We start from the raw sequence: 22,753 nt of genomic DNA, 5'->3' as shown, positions 1-22,753 counted from the left end.
GCCCCGGGGCGGCGGGTGGCGCTAGCCGCGGCGGCTCGGGGCTCAGTGTCCTTGTGCGGAAATGACACACGGTCCCGTCACGTCACGCGAGAGCGCAGCGCGCGGACCCTCGCACACAAAGAGTGGGGGGGAAACGCGGGCACCAGCGGCGGCCGCTCCAGCCGCCCCCGCCGTCCCGGGGCTCCCGTGCCCCCGCGCGGAGCCGAGGTAAGTCCCGCTGCCGCCGCTCGCCGGCCGCGCGGCGGGAGGGGCGCCGCTCCGCGCAGCCCTCGGCGGGGAGCGCCGCCCCGGCGGGTAGGGGAGGAACGGGGAGGGGGGCCGCGCCAGCGAGCGAGCGGGGAAGCGGGAGGCGCGGGGCCGGCCCCTCCCCCCGGCCGCGGCCGGGGGCCCCGCCGCCGCTCCCCCCCGCCGCGGGGCGCGGGCTGCCGGGGGCGGGGGGCTCTTTGTTCGTTGCTTGGAACGTTGCTATAGCGCTGCGGCGCGAGGGCGCGCGCGCCCGGCCCGGGTGCCTCCATCTGCGGGGCGGGGGGAGGAGAGGGAGAGGGGAGAGTGGAACGGTCACGCCGCCGTCACCTCCAGCCTCACCTTCTCCCCTCCCCCGCCCCTCCCCCCCGCGCGCCGGCCACATAGATCCGCCCGGGCAGGGTTCGGACCGGAAGCACCAACCGCCGCCGCCGCTTCGGGCTCGTGGGTCTGACCGCGGAAGCGGCCCCGGCCGCCGCGTGCGGGGCGCGCGGGGCGTTCTCACCGCAGCCCCCGCCTCCGGGCGGGGCCTCGCCGCCGCGCCGCTCCTCTCCTCTCCTCTGCGGGGAGCCCCGGCGGTGCGGGGGGCGAAAGGGAAAGCCCGGCGGTGCGGGCGGCCGGGCAGCGTGGCTGTCTGTTGCCCCCTCCCGGTGCCGGCTCCCCCGCCCCGTGCCCGCCCAGGCGCCGCGCGGTGGCTTCGCAGGCGCCCGCGGAGCAGCGTGGGGCCACGCGCCCCGTCAAAGCGAGGGCTGGGGTCAGGCTCCTGCTTGGCAAAAATGGTGGCAGTAGCGCCGAGCGGGTGATTCTGTGGTAATTCGTGTCGGTTCTTGGTGGGTCATGCCCTGAGGGGACCAGAGAAGGCCACCGCGGGGGAACTGTCCGCCTCTGCCCGGATCACCCGCTGCCTCTACCCTACTTTCCCCTGTGGTATGTCCACGCAGCCTTTTGTAAATAGAAGGGAACAAACTCTGAACCAGCAGAATGCGAGCCGGCGGCAGGCCAACAGCCATGTGACGGCTTCCACATAGCGTTGACGCAGTCCCAGAGCTTTTTGGATTGAAGTGCGGGTAGAGTTTGTCGCTGCCACCTATAAAAAAACACCGTATGCCTGACCCCTGGGGCAGAGACATTTAAACAGGGAAAGAACAACCTTTTCCCTGCTTCTGGCTGATACCTAGTCATCAGATTATGAATTTACGTGAATAATTACATCTGATAAAACAAATAGTTGCCAATATATGTTGATACATTTTCCTTTTCTCTCCTGCTAAATCAAACTCGGCATTGGACCAACCACACTTTTTATCTTTGCTCAGTATTTTCATAGCTTAGGTAAGTCCAGTGCATAAAAATAAAGGAGAGTTGATTGCAGTTTGGAGGAGATTTTAAGTTGTTTGTACAAAGTTCAGGTAGAACAGTATTTTAAAATCAAAGAATGAGGGGAGAGAGAATGAAGCATTGAGGGAGAACAAAATTTTTCTAATAGACCAGGGGAAGACACCTAATTGGAGCAAAACCAAATTGATCATTAAAGCTGGAAGTAAACCAGGTTAGTGTTTTGCTGACCAGTGCAAGATGAAATTGGTGTTTGATAAAGTACAGGAGACAGTACGGGGGACAGGTTGAGAAAACTTCAATGTTAGGCAGCTTGTGGGAAAACTGAGAAGAGTGATTTTTTTTTTTTTATTTAAACTGCATCTGCAGATGTAAGTAAAATGAAATAAAAAAAGACTCAAATTGAGAACATGCCCTGTAAGTCCTATTGGCAAAATGCCCTTGTTGCAGGCTGGCTTCAGTGGAGACTTGAGGCTTCCTGTCCTCCTCCACAGGGCAGCAGAGGAGGTTTTCAAACTATGTTAAGTATAGGGGTTTTATTGTCCGTAAGGGTAATGCTTCCAACAACATCTGCTGGTTCTTTTAAAAATATTTTTTCATAGTTTTAGAACTTGTTATACATGTATTTATAGTCGGAACATGATTGTAACGTTGGAATACTGTTTTCTAAGGTATTTGATGTTTCAAGTGTCAGTACTGGATATCAAGAATAAATTTTACTCAAAAACTCCACTCTTGGGTCACTAGCAGCACCCTACTATCTCAAAGCATCTGCTTTAGGTATTCTTTATATTGTTTACTTGCATTTTGCTCATTGTTCAGTTAACTGAGGCAACATTCTTATTTCACAGTTTCTTTAAGATGGGTAATCAATTTGAAATCAATTATTTTTTTTTTAATTAAGGTGGTTTCAGGTATCAGACTTCTTCAGCCTGCTACCTTTTCAAGTAACTTCCCAAGCCTTTTCAAAATTTTTGCTCAAAAAAGTCACAAGTTATAAGGAAACCTGACTAAATATATACAAAGTACAGTCAGGTGTACAAATCAAACAATACAGATTTCCCCCTCCCTCCCCAATTTCTGTCTGCTATAATAGTTTTAGGTGTGATTTGTAACATTAGTAAGTAATGTTGTTTCAGGCAGCATACTGACAGTGACCCTTTTTAGTTATTTGCTTATTCTGAACATCATACCAATGAGTGTGGTGATGAGGTTTTCAGCAATAGAAGGATACTTAAATAGAAAATAAAAATATTAATGAAAATGCAAAAAAGTCCAGGAAAAAAAATTGCATTGTTTTGGTTTTTTTTGAGAAGGCTTTGTCAAAATTCTGTAATATTTAAAGTAAAATCACTGGCACATGGAACCGAACAGAAGGCAAACATTGCCTCTAAGAAATACATTTTACAGCTCAATTTTGGAATGATATTTATGTGTAATTCAGTTGAATTGAATTTGAGTTGCATTGTTTTTTACAAATTGGAGGAATCAAATGTACCCCGAGGGTAACTGCAATATTGAACTTATTGAACCCAGTGCTACAGCAAGGAAGTAAAAGATGCAGATTACTTGGCTCCCAAAGGAGAACCCAGAACTCACAGTTCTCTAGGTTTGATTCTACAGCCCAGCAGGAGAGCTTTCCAAGAGACAGCCTGGAAAGCAACTCGCACCCTGAGCAGGAGGCAGCTCCTGGGCAGCCTGAGCAGAGGCGCGTGCCTTCGGTTCTGTCTCCTCCTGGGACTGCAGGGCTGCGTGTTGAGAATGGGTGTTTGCTCTCGTTATTTCAAAGCGTTATGCAGGAATCGTTCTTCTAAAACATCACGAGGGACAGTATTTCGCGCTGTCACCAGGCGGTTAGAGCAGCCCTCTGCTCACCTGCTGCATGGGACGGGACTACTTCCACCTACCTACACCAGCTTTCAGGACTGTGGGCTTCCCTTGGGAAGCATCGGTCGCTTTCTGTGTTTTATCCAGTGCGTGTTTCATATGAAGTACAGAGAGAGACCCAGAGACAGGGAGCAGGACCTCAGACACTTGACTGGCCGGTGAGTGTCTAACTACTAGATTGATTAATCATCGTCCCTTGCTGAGGGTGAATATATATACAATAGTTTTGGTTGGCTCTGGGTAAACCACACTCTAATTACGTAGCATAATACCATCGAAATTTTGTGATAAAGTCGTGTTATAGGAAGGCATGTGTAAGAGGAGGTGCTACTTTTGGCTGTTAAACACAGTTCAGTGTACAGATCTTGTAAAATTTAGCCAATGTTACCTCCTTAGAGTATCAGCTTTTTTGGTATTCCCATCACTTACTTAACTTTACTAGGTTACCTGTGCTTTAGGAGGAGTGTTGTGTCTTTCACGGCATGCCAACAGCAAGGAAATCGAGCAGCTTAGTCCACATATGCTATTAAACACATATTTAATGTTACTAGCAAACACGTGTGTTGTGGTTTAACCCGGCAGGCGCCAAACACCAGGACAACATGTATCTTAACTTTTGACCAAAGTTAAAGAACAATTCACCTCTTCAGAAGCAAATGACACTCAAGTAGAATACTTTTCATTGAAGCCTCTGAGTTTTATAGATGAAGCAATGTACCACCATGAGGCTTTAAAAGGAATAAACATCTCATAGTACACAATGTCTAAACCCCTATATTTTTAATAACATTCTTATAGTTGATAATGAAGAATTAGAGACATTCCTTCCAACCTACATGAAGATGCTAAAATGTTTAGTGGGATGGTGTGCATTTAAGAAGCAGCATCTACACATTTACTATGCGTTAATGAACTGAACAGTAGAGTGTTATGCAAGCATTTAAAATATAAATGGCAAACTTCTATAAAACTGCTAACAGGCATTCTTATTATATTAGAGTATATTAGTTAAGATAATGATTCATTTATATTTATAGTTATAATTAACAAGTGTTATGAAATCAGAATTGCTTTCCACACACAGCACGTGTACTTTTATACTTTTTTACATCGTTTTCACACTCATTTTTTTTTCAGTTGTCAGAACTTACTACATTAGATATGGGAGTTCGAAGAGTAAAGAGTTATTTTTAGTTATGAACAGCAGAACAGCAGTATTTTTTTCAGGTGGACTTTGTTTGTTTTTTTAAGTCAGAACTTGAAAGTGATCAGTCAGGCTTTCTTTAAGAATGATTGCAAAGACAGAGAACTGCCTTGATCTTACATTATCAGCAAGATCTTTTCTCTTTGCATTGTGCTTTTACAACGATCACAATCATAAGACAGGTAGGGAAAGCATCCTCCAAGGCCAAGATATGAGTAATTGTTAGGTGGTAAATAGGAGGAGGAGAATGCACATCATGGGATGATTTAACTGAGGCTTACGATTCAATTCTGGTTTATATATCAATAACTAGGTACACTTTTGTGCTACTTTTAAGTAGCACTATGCATTATACCAGATGATATGAGACTGAAATACATTTAGAGTATGATTTGCAATTTGCTCCCTTACTCATAAAATCTTTTGTACCTAAGTGCTTTAAATCCTTAAGGCTGCAGTGCATATTTCGGGTAGGTGCATTTTTGATACACTTTTCACCCTACTTGCAAAAGCAGCATCAGGGCGGTAGTTAGCACTAAATGCCCAGAGAAACATTCCATGCTTTGGAACTCGCAGCATTGCGCTATGCACTGAGCTTCCCTGTTAGCTATGGGTAATACCATTTCAATGTTGAATGTTGTTACCAAGTGGTACAATGATACAATTAAGTATCATAACCTGGTAAGTGTTTTGAATAGAGGCATGTATCTAAGTGATACCAATGGAAGTAGGGAGCTTTAGGTCCCTTCATCGAGTTGTTTCATTCCTCGTCTAATCTGATGAGAAGGGAGAGCAGGGTCTGTGGGAAGGGGATTCGGCCAATAGTGACAGCCAAGGTGTGATGGGACCCCCCTTTCTTTCCCTGCCCCCTCATGCCCTGACCCACCGCTCCCCTTCCCACTTGCCCTCCAGCGTGCCATAACGTGGTGATTAGATCACTCTTCTAGGATTTGGGTACCTGGATTCTTGTCTATGCTGCAAAATCAAGAGCAGGAAAGTAAAAAAAAAAAAAAAAAAGAAAAAGAAAAAAAGAAAACCAGGTTTTCTGGCTCCCAAATACCTCTTTAAGCATTGTGCCATTGGTAAGTGAAATACCCTACACTTACTTATGACTGTCCTCTATAAAAGTCCGAAAGTACTGAGCATGTTCTGAAAGTGGGTGTTGAATCTTAGCCAGTAGGCCACATGCAGGGGAGTTCCTAGTGCAGCAGTCCCAGCAGGGCTCAAAAGGTTTTGTCTATGTGTGGTCCACCAGAAACTTGGTATCTAGAATCTGTAACCACCTACAAGTTTAGCTGGTAACTGAGTGGGATTTCCGGATCTTGCTGCAATCACAAGATGCACTTAGATCGGTGTCTAAAGTTAGACTCTAATGCATATTCATATTTTTATTAACTTCTCTTAGAAGAACAAAGCTTTAATCACGTTAAGAAAACCGTCCCTTTTGGTTCATTTTTTTTAACTGTTTCAAGTGTCAGGATGTGTGGGTGAGTCTGGAGGACTGAGCCAAAAGGAATGTTTTTGTCTTCCCAGGTGAGTGCTGGCATCCCCCAGGCTCCGTTGCGTGACACCTAGCAGTGGCTCAGCACAGGTGTCTGTACTGTACCAGGACTAGTAGCTATCAAGGCGGTTTAGATGGGAAGGTGAGTATATGCATATACATCAGCAAGGTGTTTCTTTTGAGACATTGATTACATTGAAATTATAAACTACATACTGTTTTCAAGAAGATCATTCTCAATAGATGAAATGTAGGCAGTAAAATCTAATTATTTATTGTTTGCGTTGTGAGGATGGGGTCTGTTTACCTCTTCTTCCGTGATTATTGAATTTGTCCAAGTGCTACACATCTTCCTGTTTATCCTACATTAGATAGGTTTAGCTAATGACTGTACTAGAAGCAGACTGCCATTAATAAAAAGCAGAGTCTCTTTTGAAGAAAAAGTGAGAGTATTAGCTATTCACTTCATTTTTAGTGTTCAGAGGTACAGGATCCGTAATCAGGGTTATAAGAGTTATTCTTTCTGAGTGTTTTATACCTATGTTTTAGCATAAGCATAGAGAAACAGTGTGTTCGTTTACCTCTTGTATGCCTGTTTCATTAGGTGTTTCTGAACTGTTCACACATTCTTTGGAAATTAACTTTGTACACATGATAGAAACCAAAGAATCCAGAGAAAATGCTTCTAAAATAACTTGGTTCACAAATTAAAATATTTACAAGCAAAATCTTAAAACTTGAAGTTTAAGGTTTATGTTCATATTTTGTAAAGCATGATTTTTTTGGCCAGTTCAGGTGGAAATACAAGAAGTTTCAGCTAAAACTTAGAGATATGGGTGCTTAGGCTACAATGCCAATTGACTTCATTAGGATCAGGATCTGGCTGCTGACATAGCTGCTGCTGTAGGTGTTTGGTATGTTTTGGAATCCTCTTTCCAGATCCTCTTTTCACCAGAAAGGAGGATATGCTGCAGCATCCGTCTCTATCCCAGCAAGATAAAGCTGCCAAGACTGGTTGCTCTGCCAGTCACGGCTGCAGACCTGGGCTCCCAACTTCTTCAGCACAGGGTGTTCACCCCTTCCTAGAACTAGCTAACTGCTGTCCTGTAGAGCGCATTGAGGGCCTGGAGCACAAGTCTTATGAGGAGCAGCTGAGGGAACTGGGGTTGTTTAGTCTGGAGAAGAGGCTGAGAGGAGACCTCATTGCGCTCTACAACTACCTGAAAGGAGGTTGTTGCGAGGTGGGTGTTGGTCTCTTCTCCCAAGTAACAAGCGATAGGACGAGAGGAAATGGCCTCAAGTTGCACCAAGGGAGGTTTAGTTTGGACATTAGGAGAAATTTCTTTACTGAAAGAGTGGTCAGGCCTTGGAACAGGCTGCCCAGGGAAGTGGTGGAGTCACCATCTCTGGAAGTATTTAAAAGACGTGTAGATGAGGCACTTAGGGACATGGTGTAGTGGGCATGGTGGTGTTGGGTTGACGGTTGGACTCGATGATCTTAGACGTCTTTTCCAACCTTAATGATTCTATGATTCTATGAGTCAGCATTAGGCTAAGGATGATAAATATATTTATCTTCTGTTTTGGAAAAAGACGTATAAGGTAAGAATGAAATATGTTTGTATACTCAACATGGCAAGGAACAACTGTCAGGTGTTTGCTTTGCTGGATGGATTTCTTACTCGATATTGCTTTTTGCACTATTTCGTCCCAAGTTCTTTTAGGTCTTTTTTTTTCCAGCTTTGTTTATTCTCACAATCTGGGCCAGAATGCTGCCTCAAAACAGATTTTGACACTGCAGCCTCTTCTACGGAGGCAATAATTGTTATTCTTAAGTACTGATTCACTGCAAACAGTATTTTAAAGAATCTGAAATGTTTTATCTTTAGCGGACTTCAAACAGTCAACAAAGTTATTGTTAACCTTACATAGACAGGCATACATGCATGGACATGCTCATGCACGCACATGGACTTTCCCCCTTCCCATAGGCCCTAATTTCCTATGGAAGCGATGATACAATTGCTCTCTTGATGTCTCTGTGTCTGCTCACTACTCACTTGTGAGTCCATTGCTACCCAAATTTGAAGCGAGATGGTGGCATAGATGATAAGTGAAGTTTCATGAAATGGTTGAACCAAGCCAGTGGCTTGCTGGTATGAGAGACAGAGATTTTAATTCCTCCTTTCTGTCCCAAACCTCGCGCATACTCCTGAGGTGGGCCCGATTACTTGCCTTACCCTTTACCTCTCTGAATTAGAAGGAAAGTAACGCGGCAAAGAAAGAAGTGAATTGTTTTCTGTCAGTTTATCAAGCTGGAAGAGTTCACTGAAGGTTAAGGTGGGCGCCCATGCTTGACTGAGGGAGCAGGTGGGACTATGAGGCAGGAAATCAGAGGGGCAGTTGAATCCTATCTCTTGACAGAAGCTGTTATATGTGCTTCATTTTCTCATAATACCTAAGTTCTTACAAATCTCACAGAGAAGACAGGAAACCAGATAAGGAGAGAGATATTGCTAGGGCTCCCAGAAAGGAAAAGGTTGGAGCTCATGCTTTGTTCGGCACCAAAGAGATCAAATATGAAACCCATCTTTCTAGGCCTCATTAATTCTGATGCTGTTTTTGACTATTCGTTTTTAATTGTATTCTGGCAGTTTTCAAATTTAAAAAAAAAAAAAAGTAATAACACTTTGTTTCAAATTTGTGAAACAATGTTTTGACTTAATGTTATTCGACCTGAGTTTGGGATAGGTTTGGTCTTCCTGATGTTGCCTCCTTTAGAAAGTTAACTGTTAACCAGTTGGTTATGGGTATTTGCTTTAGTTTTCACTTTTTTCCAGTTTTAAGGAGTGGCTATTCAGATCCTCATTTATCTTCTCCTTCCAGTTTGCTTGTATTCTCTCAGAGGAATTCTCCTAAAGCATTCTTCCTATTTGAATAGCAATAATAGCAGGAGTTAGAAGGAAAATATAATTCCCTATATCCCCTCCTAAATATTTTGTGTCATTCTACCCACTGCCACCTTTGTAGTCTTCCCTTCTGGCTCTGTGTTTACCATCTTTTACTGTTTTGCTCTGATAGAGCAGTCTAGGATTATCTGGAAAACCATTTTGATTTCCATTACAGAATATTCTGTAGTGGTATCGACTGATTTGCCTACTGTCACCTCAGGCCTTCACAAAAAGACTCTGTGTCACACTTCTTGACCACTGGCACATGTTGGTCTTGTACCACATCCCTCAGAGCTAAGCCTAGTGCAGTGTGGAAAAGTGTAAGAAAGATCTAGGCACTGAATATCAATGTATCTGGGATATCAGGGCAAAATACGAACATTTAGTACTATGTGCTTTTCTTAAGGTCCAACGTAGCTTTTTGATGGTGCTGTAGGAAGTACACTGTCTTGGGATTTTTCATAAAGAGCTGTGGTGGCTGCGTCTAAATTCATATATACTGTTGAGTTAGTAAGACTGGATGTTAACCCTCAGCAGTGCTTATCAGGTGGTTTAGAAGTTGGTGTGGGCCACTTAGTTTCATGCTGTTATGTCTCTACAGAGTTAGGAAAAGTTTAAAAGTGAAGTGATTATAGTACTGTTAAGCTGGCATAATTTATAGGCAGATCAATTCATAAATGCAAGTCCTGAAATAGGGGATTATGGTGGGTAAAAGGAGTAGCTGACTAAGGGGTTTGTAGTAGCTCTATGTCCAACTGAGAGAGGCGTTTTCTGGTAATGTCGTGATGAAGACAATCTCACGTTATCCTCTTGAGGATGCCCTTTACAAGGCTGTGTATAGGGGCCATGTTGAAGATCAGCACATCAAAAGGTATTTTGGCTTCTGGTGTGGCCCAGTATGAGCTGATTTTATAAGTCCATGCATCTTTTGTTTGGGTGTGTGTGCTACTCATTGTGGTGCAATCATACAAAATCTTATCCATAATGGGATCTCATACTTACCATTAACAGCCATCACTTGCTGATGAAGAAAAATTCACAGCTACACAGCATTCAAGTGTTTATAGAGTTTTTTAACAGTATTTTGAGATTATTTTTTTAAAAAAAAACCTGTTCAACACTATTCAGAAGGGAGTTAGAGACTTTTTTCCCCTCCAAAACAGATTCTCTGTCTCTTTCTCTCCACATCTCTCTCTTAAATTTCATTATAATGAAAAGCACGTACACTTTTGATTGATTAGTTTTATTCACTTGCTCCAGGCAGAGAGAAGCCTGTCTTGATTTCAGACCTTGGCTAAAGGATAGGCAGGAACAGTTGAAAGAAAACCATTTGAAAAAATAATGTAACTGTGGAAAATGCAAAGCAATAATATTCTGGGGCCGAGTAAACATAATGCTGTGTGTAGATGAACATGAGCAATGTGCGACAGTTCACCGGTCATCAGCTTACCAGTTGAGAGTGCCAGTTTGCAGCTGTGTCCCCTGTAACCGTCAGTGAGATCTGATTAGGTTGTTTGCTTTGTAGATCTCCAAAAGATTTAGAATATCTTTTAGGAACATGTCCACAGATTGATGTTTGCCCCCAGGTAACTTGCAAAATCAGTTTTCAAGGAAACAGAAATACAGCTGACTCTTTCATGTGAGAAGTAATGCTAAAATCATGCTAGAATAATACATATATTTGTTTTTCCTTACAAAAAACATTCTTACATTATTTAGAGGCTGACAGAAAAAAAAGTAGTTACTGTAGATCTGCAGATTGCTCTGCTTGAATTGATGCAATACATATCAAAAGATCAAAGATTTTTAAATGAAAACTTACTCCAGCGTGTATATTACAGTTTATGATGAGTTTTCCTTCTGTGATGACTTTGGGTCACCCCCAATGACAATATAAAAACATTTGACTGTAATAAGAAGCAGTGACTTGGTACAGGATGGAGAGTTTAATACAGTGAACTTCCATTTATATGGAAATTACTTTTACTTTTCTCCACACCAGAAAAAGACATATAGTTTAAAATACTTTCCTAGCTGTTGTATGTTTTCTGCAGTATAGTTTGCATGTTGACAGGTCTATAGATGGCCATGAAATTTACTGAAAATAGCTAGTTATTACAAAAGTACAGACTGGAAATTATCTGTGGGCTGTTAATGCCCAGTGGCCCTAGATTAAAAGTAATTATAAAAAGAGATGTAGATATTTCCTGATACAAGAAGATGCTGATACTTATTTTTGTATTTTTGTTTTGTTCTTTAGTGAGATAGAAGATGAATTCAGCTGAAATCACTGATGATGATGAAGGTAAAATATTATACTTTGTGTAATTTATGATCAAGCAAAAATACTTGTTGAATTAAAGCCTTTGTAACCTGATAAAGAATGCACTTGGATCAAGACAAATTGCATTAATGTTTTTTAAAAAGCTATCTAAAATACACCATTATCTTTTTCACTCATTATATTTTCTGCTCTGCATCCTTCCTCCCCCTCCAAAAAAATCTTCCTACTGTAACTTTATTTGTTTATACTTTAGACTTTTCTTTGGGGAAGAAAATTTCATTTACTGGATGACTGAATGTTTCCTAGTGTAATAAAATCTTGACTTTGGGGTGGCCTCAGCATACACTTATCATACAAGTCATAAAAAATAATTATGTTCTTCAAAACACATTTTCATAAAAAGAAACAAACCACAAAAGATTATACTAAGGGTGTCATGGTTTTCTGGAGAGAGTGCTTTATCTTTCTAAACCTTCTCTTTTTCCAGTAAAAATTCCTAAAAAAAATGTTGTGAAAGTAGAAACAGAAAACGAAGATGAAGCTCTAGACTGCTCCGTAACATCCAGATCAGCTGAGAAACACTCACTGGATGGCGCAGTTACTTGCCTACAGGATTCCAACAAACGGAAACAGACTTCACTTGGTTGTGATGGTTCAGGGAGCCAGCAAGATGTCTTACCCAGTGTGAAGAAAAGACGCTTTACACAAGAGGTGACTTCTCTATACATGACTGTGTGATTTTTCTGTTCATATTTCATAGGCTAAATTCACTTCTGCTATAAGCAAAATGCAAGACATTTAACTAGATTTGCATTAGTAACGAGTTTGAGGCAAATATGGCTAATCTTAACCCAGTTTGCACACATTACTTGTCTAGGTATTTCTTTAAATAACATGGGAGCGATCATATCTATGAAATACAGTTATAGGTTAATTCATTCACGTGAAGTATATTTTTGGTTTTTTGTCAGAGAAGATAGGAGCAGGTAGTCATTTGGATTAATTGAGCATGACTCTGATTACAGTCCCTCTCATGTCACACAGTCCTTCAGCTGGATCCTCAGTGGTAGAATCAGGGCTGTAATTCTTCCTTCTGTGACACAGATTTTGATGACAGTGAGACAAGTATAAATTTGTGTATTATTTGAAAGATAAAAATGCAGGGATGCAGGCGACTTCAGTATATCAAGAGCAGAATGTATTACAACTTCTGGTGCAGCATTGTGACAATCCAGATATTTGTCCAGCCGGTGAAGGAGATGCCCACTCTCTTCCATTATCCTGTCCTAGTGTTTCACCTCTCTGGCAATTGGAGATTTTAATTAATCTTTGCTGAAACTGAGCAAGTTTCTTTTTGTCCTTGGTCTTTTCAGTAGGGAAAGCAGTGATCATCTGTTCCTAGAAAAGTCTTCTGCACACGGGAAAATTGGTGTGATGTTGTCCACCCTCAGCCCTTCCTTTCCAAGACTAAAATTCTGTTTTTTTCAGCTCTTCTTCAGGAGTCACTTTATATTTTTGTTGTTCTCTTCGAGATTCCTGAAAGGGTAGTGTCCAGTGTTGGATAGTCACATCTCTTCTAACACCCTCTAGAGCAGCATAATGACCTCCTGTTTTTCATACTCAGCACTTTATTAAAATAACCTAGATTCAAATTCATCCTCTTTTGAATAACTTCAGGCCCTGGGTTATATTTAGTTTATGACCTACTCTAATGCACATATCCTTTTCTGCTGTTCTCCTGCCTAGCCAGTTATCGCATGTTGTATTTGTGCATTTCATTTCTCCTTTCTAGCCATAGCTCTTCATATTTCTTTTTCTTGACTGTCATCTCTCTGACTTCTCAGGGCTGTTTTTTTCCCTGAATGCCTGTGGTAGGTAGGTTTTAATCTTATTACACAGTTTCTTTCTTTTCCTTTCTCTTTTTCTTTTTACGATTGTTTTACTTACATTCAGATTCTTTAAAGGACTTCATAATGGTCTCTGAACTGTGCTTGCTTTGGATTTTACTGTTTGCCTTTAATAAATTGTCAAATTTAATTTGAAATGGATTATAACTTTGGACTTACAATATCAGAAAGTGACCCAGTAACAATGATGAAAATTCATTCTTGACTGACCCCAGTGAATCGGCATGTTTAGTTAAATAACCAACCAGAAAGTCCTCAATCCTAACAACATTTTTAAAGTTAATTACTTTTCTAGTACCAATATTGTGTTTTAGTTGATGACTTCATTAACTATTTCTGTTTAGAGAACAAAATGTTAATTATTTTTGAGAATATTGTGCTTGTAGTATATTTTTACTACACATCACATAGGCATCTATGTATGATATAAGCAGAGCTGTACTTTTTATGCTATATAACTGTACTATTGGGCTGGTGATTGTATTACTAAATGACTTTCTATCAGAAGATGTTTTGCTTTTTTTTAATTCTGATTGTCACTTCATAACCAGAAATTAATTTTCCCAAATTTTCTTCAAAAAAAAAAAGCGTAGAAGATTGTAAGCTTAAAAAATTTATGTGCAAGACATTTCCAAGTTCTCATGTGATTGATAGAATCTTTTTATATGTTTCTTGCTCATATATTTATTCTTCTTTACTCATATGCTATAATATTATGCTCTGTATTCTTACGAATATTTAGACTTTGTTTATTAAGCATAGTAACGGTCATAAATTAGGTGGACTTTACCACTGAACAGAGCAATAACTAAAGAACTTTTAAAACTTGGCTTAGGACTCTGAGAGATAATGCGAGAGACTATTTCTTATACAATTACTTATATTGGTCGATGTTTACCAAAATACTGCATTTTGCAAATATTCAAAGAATGTATGTAATATAAAAACTTGCTGTGCAAATGTAGTATAAAAAGCAGCACTATCTTATGTACATTGAGTCTTATAGAACAATATCTTTGCTTATTTTTTGATGGTACGTTAAAACTGATCATCTTAAATGGGTGTAGTATTATCTGAAATTCATTGGTGTTTAAAGATCAGTGTTACAGAAAACGAATTTAAAAATATTAAATACTAGTTTAATTGGAGAATTTGTGAAAAGCCATGTATTTGTGCTGTGGATGGTGTTGTTCCCAGTAATTAGAAGCAAAAGGAAAGAAAACTTGAATGCATCTGAAATAGAAAATCCTTAAATATAGGCCCAAATGTGTTGTCATCTGTTAGTCAAACACTGACTATGTGTTTCTGAAATGCAAATAGCCAAATCCATCCCGCAACCAGATCCAAACACTGTGAGCTACATTAGTGAAAGGGCAGAAGTTCTGCTGCCAATGCAGCAGAGATCTGCTGTTCTTCTTCGCGTGAACACTTCTCCTCCAGAGCACCGTGTCCAAAACTGAGAATGCAAACTTTCACAGTACTCACTGTCAAAGTGCAATAATATACTTATGACAATGAATTTATGCTGTTTAATACACATTCTAATATTGCTTTGCCCTGGCTCTGAGTGTGCAGTAATAGAAGTTACAAGTTACCCCCATATTGCCAAGTTTTATTATATAATTCATTAGGGAAAAGGTACGGCAGGAGTTCTGATGAGAACTGACAGACAACTGGTGGTCCGTGGCAAGCTATTTAGTAGAGAAGGAATTGAATTAATCATACTCTGTATGTGAAGGAGTATTTGGAATATTCTTTGTAAACAGAAGTTTTAATGGAAGAGGTAGCTACTTAGGTAGCAGGTCTCACTGTATGTGTAAGAAATGTATTCTCCAGAATTGCAGTTTTGTTTTGTTCTTTTGATCTAAAACGTTGCAAGAAATTTGTGATTCAGTCTGGGTGTCTGACTGGGGAGCAGAACTACATTTATTGTCAGTGGAGATATTCATGACCTGCTTTCAGGTGATGTCTATTTGGGAGAACTTTATTACCATCTGGAAATACCTCTGTTTCTCCACCGACACATATAGGTGGAGTCCCAGGACAGGAGCCTACAGTTAGGTGGGAGCAATGTGGATCTTAGTTGGCTCACAATTCGGTCTCTTGTGTTCTGATATTTTACAAGTCACAAAGGCTGATTTAATTAGGGTATATCATATCACTTGCTGGGGTAAAAGTCACCCTTTAATAGCTGGTGGTGTTAGAGGACTCTGGTTCCCCCCTGTCCTCATAGCAAATGTGCTATAATATGAGTGGGACTGGAGGGACAGTTGTCTAAATGGGATCTGGAAGTCAGGTGTCCTGGGCGTCACCACGGCTAGGGATTCTGCGCACTGTGAAATATATTGCTGTTGCGTTATGCTTTCATTTTATCATCTGTCCATCCACACAGCTTTGGATGTGAAAACACGAGGTTTCATAGGTAGGGTTGTATGATGTGAATGAGAACAGAACTTGGAAACACAACTTCAATTTAATTGAGTCTGCTGGTTTCTAAACTTGGAGTGGAAGCCAGCTTGTTCTTTCTGAGCCTCTTTTGAGTATACATTGCGTTAGAAATTAAAAAGTAATTAGACTCAATTTGTCACTGCAGTAAGCAGATGCCAAGTGTGAGTACACATAGGGACCAGATTAATTTCATGAGTGTTACAGTTCTGTTTTTTCAGAAATGAACCTTAATTCAAGTTCCTCACTGTAGGATGTAGTGGGGTCTTCACTAGAACTTCAAATTGCTTGTGGCTCTTAGCTCAGACCTCAAGTCTGTGTTCCATTTGTTTTAATACTTAAATGCAAATTCTGTGTTTTTTATCTAATTAATGTTCTATGGAACAAGCCAAGCAAAATGTTTCAGTACAGTCCTCTCTAATATCTGTGAGTGTTTTCTCATGTTTGAACTCTGAATGTTGGATTTTGATTCTGTTTTATCTACCTAACTTCCTAAGAATTATTTGCAATATCCATGTATTTGCAAAAAAACCCAACCCACCCAAGCCCTGCATATTTGCTGTGAGTTGATGAAAATGCTTGCTTCCAATTTCAAGCAATGAGGAAGAGTTAGAAATTATTGAGAACATCATTAATTCCTTAAGAGCTCATTACTGTTTTTTATATAAATAATTTAGAAAATTAGAAACCCATGAGTCTAAGCTTCCCTGCCTTTCAGAAATAAAGAAATCTTAGGCTTCCCTTTTTAAAAAGACAATACCAAGGTGCTTTGTTTTTAAGTTTTTATTATTTAGATAGAATACTTTTTTAAAGTTACAGTCATTCTTAGAACTTGTTTAGGAGTTGTACACCATTATAAAGATTAAAAAAACCCTGTATAAGCCTTTCACATCAGAAAGAAGAGAATAAGCATAATTTTGGTGTCTTTGTGGTATTTTCAAAAGCTAACCTAAAAAGAATGCTGGAATATTAAATGCAGTTGTTGGAGGCAGAGGCAAGGTCACAGGACTAGGAGTCAGAAAACCTAGATTCTATTCTTGGCTCTGTTGCTGACTTGTTGCCACCCAAATTCTCTACAGCCCAAGATCCTCATATGCAAGGTGAAGCATAATGACACTTAATTTGGGAGAGTTTTTAGAGCTCTGTGGGTAAAGAGTACTAAGGATTATTATTGCATTTCTATTCCATGGAGAAAGCCATGAGCCAAAATAAAAAAAATAAAAACCTAAAAAATACTTTACTGTATTTTTGTTTTTCCTAGTGAATTTATTAATTTTGATGTATTTAACACAACTAAGTCCTCTGGAGAAAATTTGACTTTGCATATTTATGTAACAATGCCTGCTTAAGGGGCACATATTTATAGCTAATATTTTTAAAGCAGTCTTACTAATACACTATTTATTCATTCAAAGGGCCCCCTTTCAAATATGAAGAACAGAGATACTGGCTCACCCACTCAGGTAAATGCAGAGCAGCCAAACAAGAACAAGAATCCTAATGTAACATGGCTTTGTGAAGAAGAATCCTTCAGTGACGTAACCACTCCGTCTTATAAAAAACCTCTCTATGGCATCTCACACAAAATCACGGAGAAGAAGAACCCACCAGGAGCAGAGCAGTTTGCTTCTTATGAGTTGTTTGAAAAAATCAACCCCAGCAGTCCCTCGCATCTTCGGACTTTGAACGACCAACGCAAAAGGGACTCTGCTGCAGCCATTGCCATAACAGCAGCCACCGCAGATTCTGACCCAAATATATATTCTTTGATACAGAAAATGTTTTACACGCTTAACACCCTCAATACCAATATGACTCAGCTTCACAGTAAAGTTGACCTGTTGTCTCTGGAGGTTAGCAGAATTAAAAAGCAAGTCAGTCCAGCAGAGTCCGTTGCAGACTTCAAGCCTCCCCCGGAGTACCAGCTGACTTCTGCGGAGCTCAAACAAATCATGGATCAAAGCACATCAGGCGGAGACTTAGCCTGCCGGTTGCTGGTGCAGCTCTTCCCAGAGCTCTTCAGTGACGATGAGTTCAGCAGAAGCTGCAGTGCATGCGGCTTTCTCAACAAAAGGAAACTTGAATCTCTTCATCTGCAGCTTATCCGTAACTATGTGGAAGTTTGTTATCCTTCTGTGAAGAATACAGCTGTGTGGCAGGTGGAGTGTTTGCCTCAAGTCAATGATTTTTTCAATAGATTTTGGGCTCAAAGGGAAATGGAAAACAGTCAGCAGAATGTGCAATCGTCCAGTTTTTATGAGACTGAGCAGGTCGAATCCTCTCATTTTATGGAGGATAAAGAGCAGGAGGAAGCTTTGTCCTTGGACAGGAGTAATGCCATTGCCTCAGATTACATGCTGGATGCTCAGGATCTCAGTGAATTTTTAGATGAAGCTTCTTCTCCAGGGGAATTTTCTGTTTTTTTGTTACACAGATTGTTTCCGGAACTCTTTGACCACAGAAAATTAGCTGAAAGGTACAGCTGCTTTGGAGACTCTGGAAAACAACTGCTGGATCCTCATCGGCTTCAAATAATCCGTAGGTACACTGAAATTTACTTTCCAGATGTGCAAGAAGAAGAAGCCTGGTTGCAGCAATGTGTTCAGCGAATAAACGATGAGCTTGAAAATACGTATATGGATGGAAGTGAATGTGATCAGATGAGAGATGACTGTTACGATTCTTCTAGTTTACCAGATGATCTATCAATCATAAAAGTGGAAGACAGTTTTGAATATGAAAAACCTGGCAGGCGCTCAAAAAAAATTTGGCTTGTACCCATAGACTTTGACAAACTTGACTTTCCCCCTCCCGATTTTGATGTCCCTGTCCCAGATTACCTGTTGAACAAAGAACAGATTAAAAGCATATATGAAAGCAGTCTTTCCATAGGCAACTTTGCCTCTCGATTGCTTGTTCTTTTATTTCCTGAACTGTTTACTCATGAAAACTTACGGAAGCAATACAACTGTAGTGGATCTTTAGGCAAGAAACAGCTCGACCCCACTAGAATTAAATTAATTCGACATTATGTGCAGATACTGTACCCCAGAGCAAAGAATGACAGAGTGTGGACATTGGAGTTTGTTGGGAAGCTTGACGAGAGGTGTCGACGAAGAGACACGGAGCAAAGGCGCACGTACCAACAGCAACGGAAAATCCACGTGCCGGGGCCCGACAGGAGGGAATTTCTCAGCTATGCAATAAATCCCGAGAGGTTTCGAGAAGAATTCGAAGGGCCGCTGCTGCCACCGGAAAGAAGCAGCAAAGATTTTTGCAAGATACCACTCGATGAACTCGTTGTTCCTAATCCAGACTTCCCTGTGCCTTCTCTGTATTTGCTGTCTGATAAAGAGGTAAGAGAGATAGTGCAGCAGAGCCTGTCGGTCGGTAACTTTGCTGCCAGGCTTCTCGTAAGACTCTTTCCTGAACTCTTTACTCCGGAGAATCTCAGACTGCAATACAACCATTCAGGTGCTTGTAACAAAAAACAGCTCGATCCTATCAGACTGAGACTGATCCGTCATTACGTGGAGGCAGTTTACCCTGTGGAGAAAATGGAGGAAGTATGGCATTATGAATGTATACCGAGCATTGATGAAAGATGCCGGCGTCCTAACAGAAAAAAGTGTGATATACTGAAAAAAGCAAAGAAAGCAAAAAAGTGACAGGCTCTTTAAATTCCTAAGACTTTGACCACTAAATTATTGTCAGGATTATGCTTTGGTTTAGACTGAGGGGCCTGTTGGGAGCTGAGGGTGCTCAGCATCTGGGACAGTCAGGCACTAAGTTTGTTGCGTTTTAATGTGTGTGTTGCATCTATGTGGGCACTGCAGCAGTGGGAAGTGGCTTACTACATTTGTACATGGGTAAAGAGCGTAAGTCATCGGTGACAGAGCTATCAATGACTCGCTAAGAGCATGATTTTTCACTGGTGCAAATACATGTATTGAAACTGTATTACTCCACTCCCCATTTCTGCATCTTCCTTTTTTATCACTTTCTAATAATAAAGATTTTTTTTTTTAAATCGTTGTGCTCCTCAGGGGCAGTTTTTCATTATACCCTTATAAACAATCTTGATAGTTAATTTGGAGTTTGAAATTTAAACTTAATTTAAATTTGAAAGTGCCATGTCCATTGGAAATCATTGGAATATTAGACTTTGCTTCTACAGTAATTGCAGTTTCACATTTGTTTTGTTCTTAATGATACTGAGATACTGAAAATAATGGGTCAGAATGGTGTCATTTGCTTTTTTGGCTGTTACCCAGGTTTTATTTCTAAAACCAAGAATTAACTCTTGAAGAATTGAGACGTGAGCATAGACACAATGTGAATGTTTTTTTTTAATATTGACACCACAAGCTTGATCCTGCCCCTGTGAGTTCTCTTTTTGTTTTGTCCAGTGTCACTGCTGGCGTGACTGAGGGTGGCTCATCTGAATAAAGCCAGCAGAACAGACCCAAGCCTATACCCGTGGAATGTCTTGCCATCGCCTGCTTGCCACTCTATTTGTAAAATAACAAAGCCAACAACAACAACAAAAAGACCCGAAACAAGAACTTAGAAAAACCGTACTCTCTATCAAAATCATGATTCCAAAGGTTTCCAGTATTCATATTGAATTGCATATGTAAAAAGTACGTGCAAAGATTGGTTTTATGATGGAATTCAGTGTTTCAGGGTCCCCGCCTATGAGCTGTGATAGTGTAACATTCTTTGCGTGAATGCAGCGCCATCTGGATATTTCGGGTGTAGGGATATTGAATTCTCTCACTTTGCCAAATTGATTTGGTGTAATTAGTAGCTATTTGGAGGCATAACTGTGTATGTATAACTTAGGTTCATACGGTCAAGTTTGCGTCATTAATATGTTCAAGTCTAACAAAGACCACCCAGAACCCAATGTGAATTTGCTGTATGACTTGTCACTGGAGAGTGCTGCTTTAAAACTAGTTTTCATCCTGTTTTTTTTTTTTCTTTTAATACTGATAGAAATGGTGAGAGAGAGTCAGACATGGATTTTTAAGACAGTAAAGACAGTGATCGCTTACTGACCGTCGCTGGAATACCTTGGAGCAATTGTTGATGTTCTCTGTGGTCCTTTTTTGTTGTTTACTTAGATGGGTCATAGTATCAAATTTTAAGTTGGTTCCAGTGTAATTTTGTTTTGGCATTTGTAAGAAAGTACAAAATACTTGATATTTTTACTTCAGATTTTTAGGATTTATTGTTCTTAGAGTCATATTGATCCCTTTCTTTTAAAAGCAAAACAAAACGTTTTTTCCTAATGGCAAGAACTCGTAAAAGTGTTATGTTAAACCGGGAGTAAATCATAATCGGTCATAGCATTTGCTCATTTTCCCCATATGCTAGCAACATTCTCAAAGAATGTATGAAGAAAGTCATGAATGTACTAAATAATACACTGATACTGTTTATATCCATTTAAATGTTTCCTGTTGGTTTAAATAATAGCAGACCATGAACAAAATTGATATCAGAGCAAATATAGCTATAATAAAATGAAAACATTTTACCAAAGATAAAGAACTGATACCACAATGTCTGCAACTTATCTTTCATTTTAGTGCATAAATATAGCAAATTGAATGTATCAGAAACCAAGACTTTCTCTTGTAATTGTACGCTACCTAGCACCTCTGTGAAATTTTTTACATGCACTTTTATGGGAGATATAAAATGACAGAATATTAACAGCTGCTTAATTTGTTGTTGTGAATGGCTGGCCAGAAGGTAAGAAATATAATTATATTTTCTTATCTTAATGTCACACACGTTTCACCACTTAGTGATGTCAAACCTCCCAGAAGAATTCGATATGTATTAAACTTTCCTACAATTGACAGATGTTACTAGCTAACATGCAAATTTGAGACATACTGGCTTTTACTGTAGATGTTGACATTAAGTCAGAGAATCAATCAATTCGTATTATCTAAACAATAACATGAAAAAACAATTTTCACCTTTTAAAATTACATTTTTGAAAGTGGGTATAGAAAGATTTTCGTTGTTGTTTTCTCTTAACTTCTGTCTAATTGCTGTGTACATTCCTTTTATCTCAACTTTTCACAACCCTTTCATAATTTGTTTGATTGTATGTTTCATAACTGATATCAAGAAAATACATATGAATAGTGACATAGGTCACTAATGAAAGCTCTTGCAGTGCATCTGAAGTACAGCCACTTCATCCAGTTGGTCAGTCTTGTAAATAAATTAAAGGTATATTATTTTCATACAAGAGGAATGTTGTCTGGTGATTGCTTGAGTATGAGCAGGAATTTTTTCCTATAAAGTCTGTTAGTAAGATCTGAGATAACCTTAGCTAGTCAGACAATACATAAATGAAAATACCCTGGTTTGCTGCAGCCATTTAAAAAGATTTTTCTGTCTTTCAGACTTTTTTTGTTTAAAAGAATAAACTTGTCATTTTGAAAATGAGGCTATGATAGGAAGATTGCTAGATATTGAAGTATTTGGAACATACATAGCCATGCACACACTGACTTCCTATAGATGAACGTTCCTTTCTACCTACCAGGTCAGTAAACCCTGTTAAGGTGAATATCACATGTCTCTATCTACTTCTTATAGTTTAAATATATCGGCTTTGGATAAGCATTGAATAGCCCACTTTTAACAGCTTTCTAAAAGAAACAGTGTAATATATCGTAGCTCTGTATTTTTGTGTTTTACCCATTTTCTACAAATTAAAAACTTACTTAGAAGCTCTGTAAAAGATGTAAAACACGCATCAAAAGGGAGATCAAGTATGCATCAGTTTATTGCCTGTTAACTGTATTCAGCTGACAGAATCAACAACAACTTTGCAAATGAGAAAAATCTTTACTTGCAGTCAACCACTTTGTTATGCTAACGCATTACAGCCACCAAAGTGTTTCATGTTCTAGGAAATGTTCGTGACTGTTTTTTCTTATCTTCAAAATGCATACAATTTATTTCTAG

The 22,753-nt window shown here is 40.0% G+C and overlaps 1 protein-coding gene across 1 annotated transcript; it reads left to right on the top strand.

The window, feature by feature from the left end:
• BEND3 (BEN domain containing 3) lies at positions 1-22,028 on the top strand. The gene is made up of 5 exons (XM_075145609.1): positions 1-207; positions 6,203-6,312; positions 11,382-11,426; positions 11,893-12,116; positions 17,173-22,028. The coding sequence occupies exons 3-5, from the start codon at positions 11,393-11,395 to the stop codon at positions 19,423-19,425; spliced, it is 2,511 nt and encodes an 836-aa protein (XP_075001710.1). The 5' UTR covers positions 1-207; positions 6,203-6,312; positions 11,382-11,392; the 3' UTR covers positions 19,426-22,028.
• The last annotated feature ends 725 nt before the right edge of the window (positions 22,029-22,753 follow it).

This window comes from Calonectris borealis, chromosome 3 (genome assembly GCF_964195595.1).
Source record: "Calonectris borealis chromosome 3, bCalBor7.hap1.2, whole genome shotgun sequence".
Lineage (NCBI taxonomy): Eukaryota > Metazoa > Chordata > Aves > Procellariiformes > Procellariidae > Calonectris > Calonectris borealis.
The sequence above is the reverse complement of the archived record's forward strand: the minus strand, read 5'-3'. Positions and strand labels throughout refer to the sequence as shown.

Coding starts and splice junctions, on each gene's coding strand:
- BEND3 (XM_075145609.1), top strand. CDS start 11,393: ATGAATTCAGCTGAAATCACTGATGATGATGAAG. Junction 11,427..11,892: donor AATCACTGATGATGATGAAG/GTAAAATATTAT, acceptor CTCTTTTTCCAG/TAAAAATTCCTAAAAAAAAT. Junction 12,117..17,172: donor AAAGACGCTTTACACAAGAG/GTGACTTCTCTA, acceptor ATTCATTCAAAG/GGCCCCCTTTCAAATATGAA.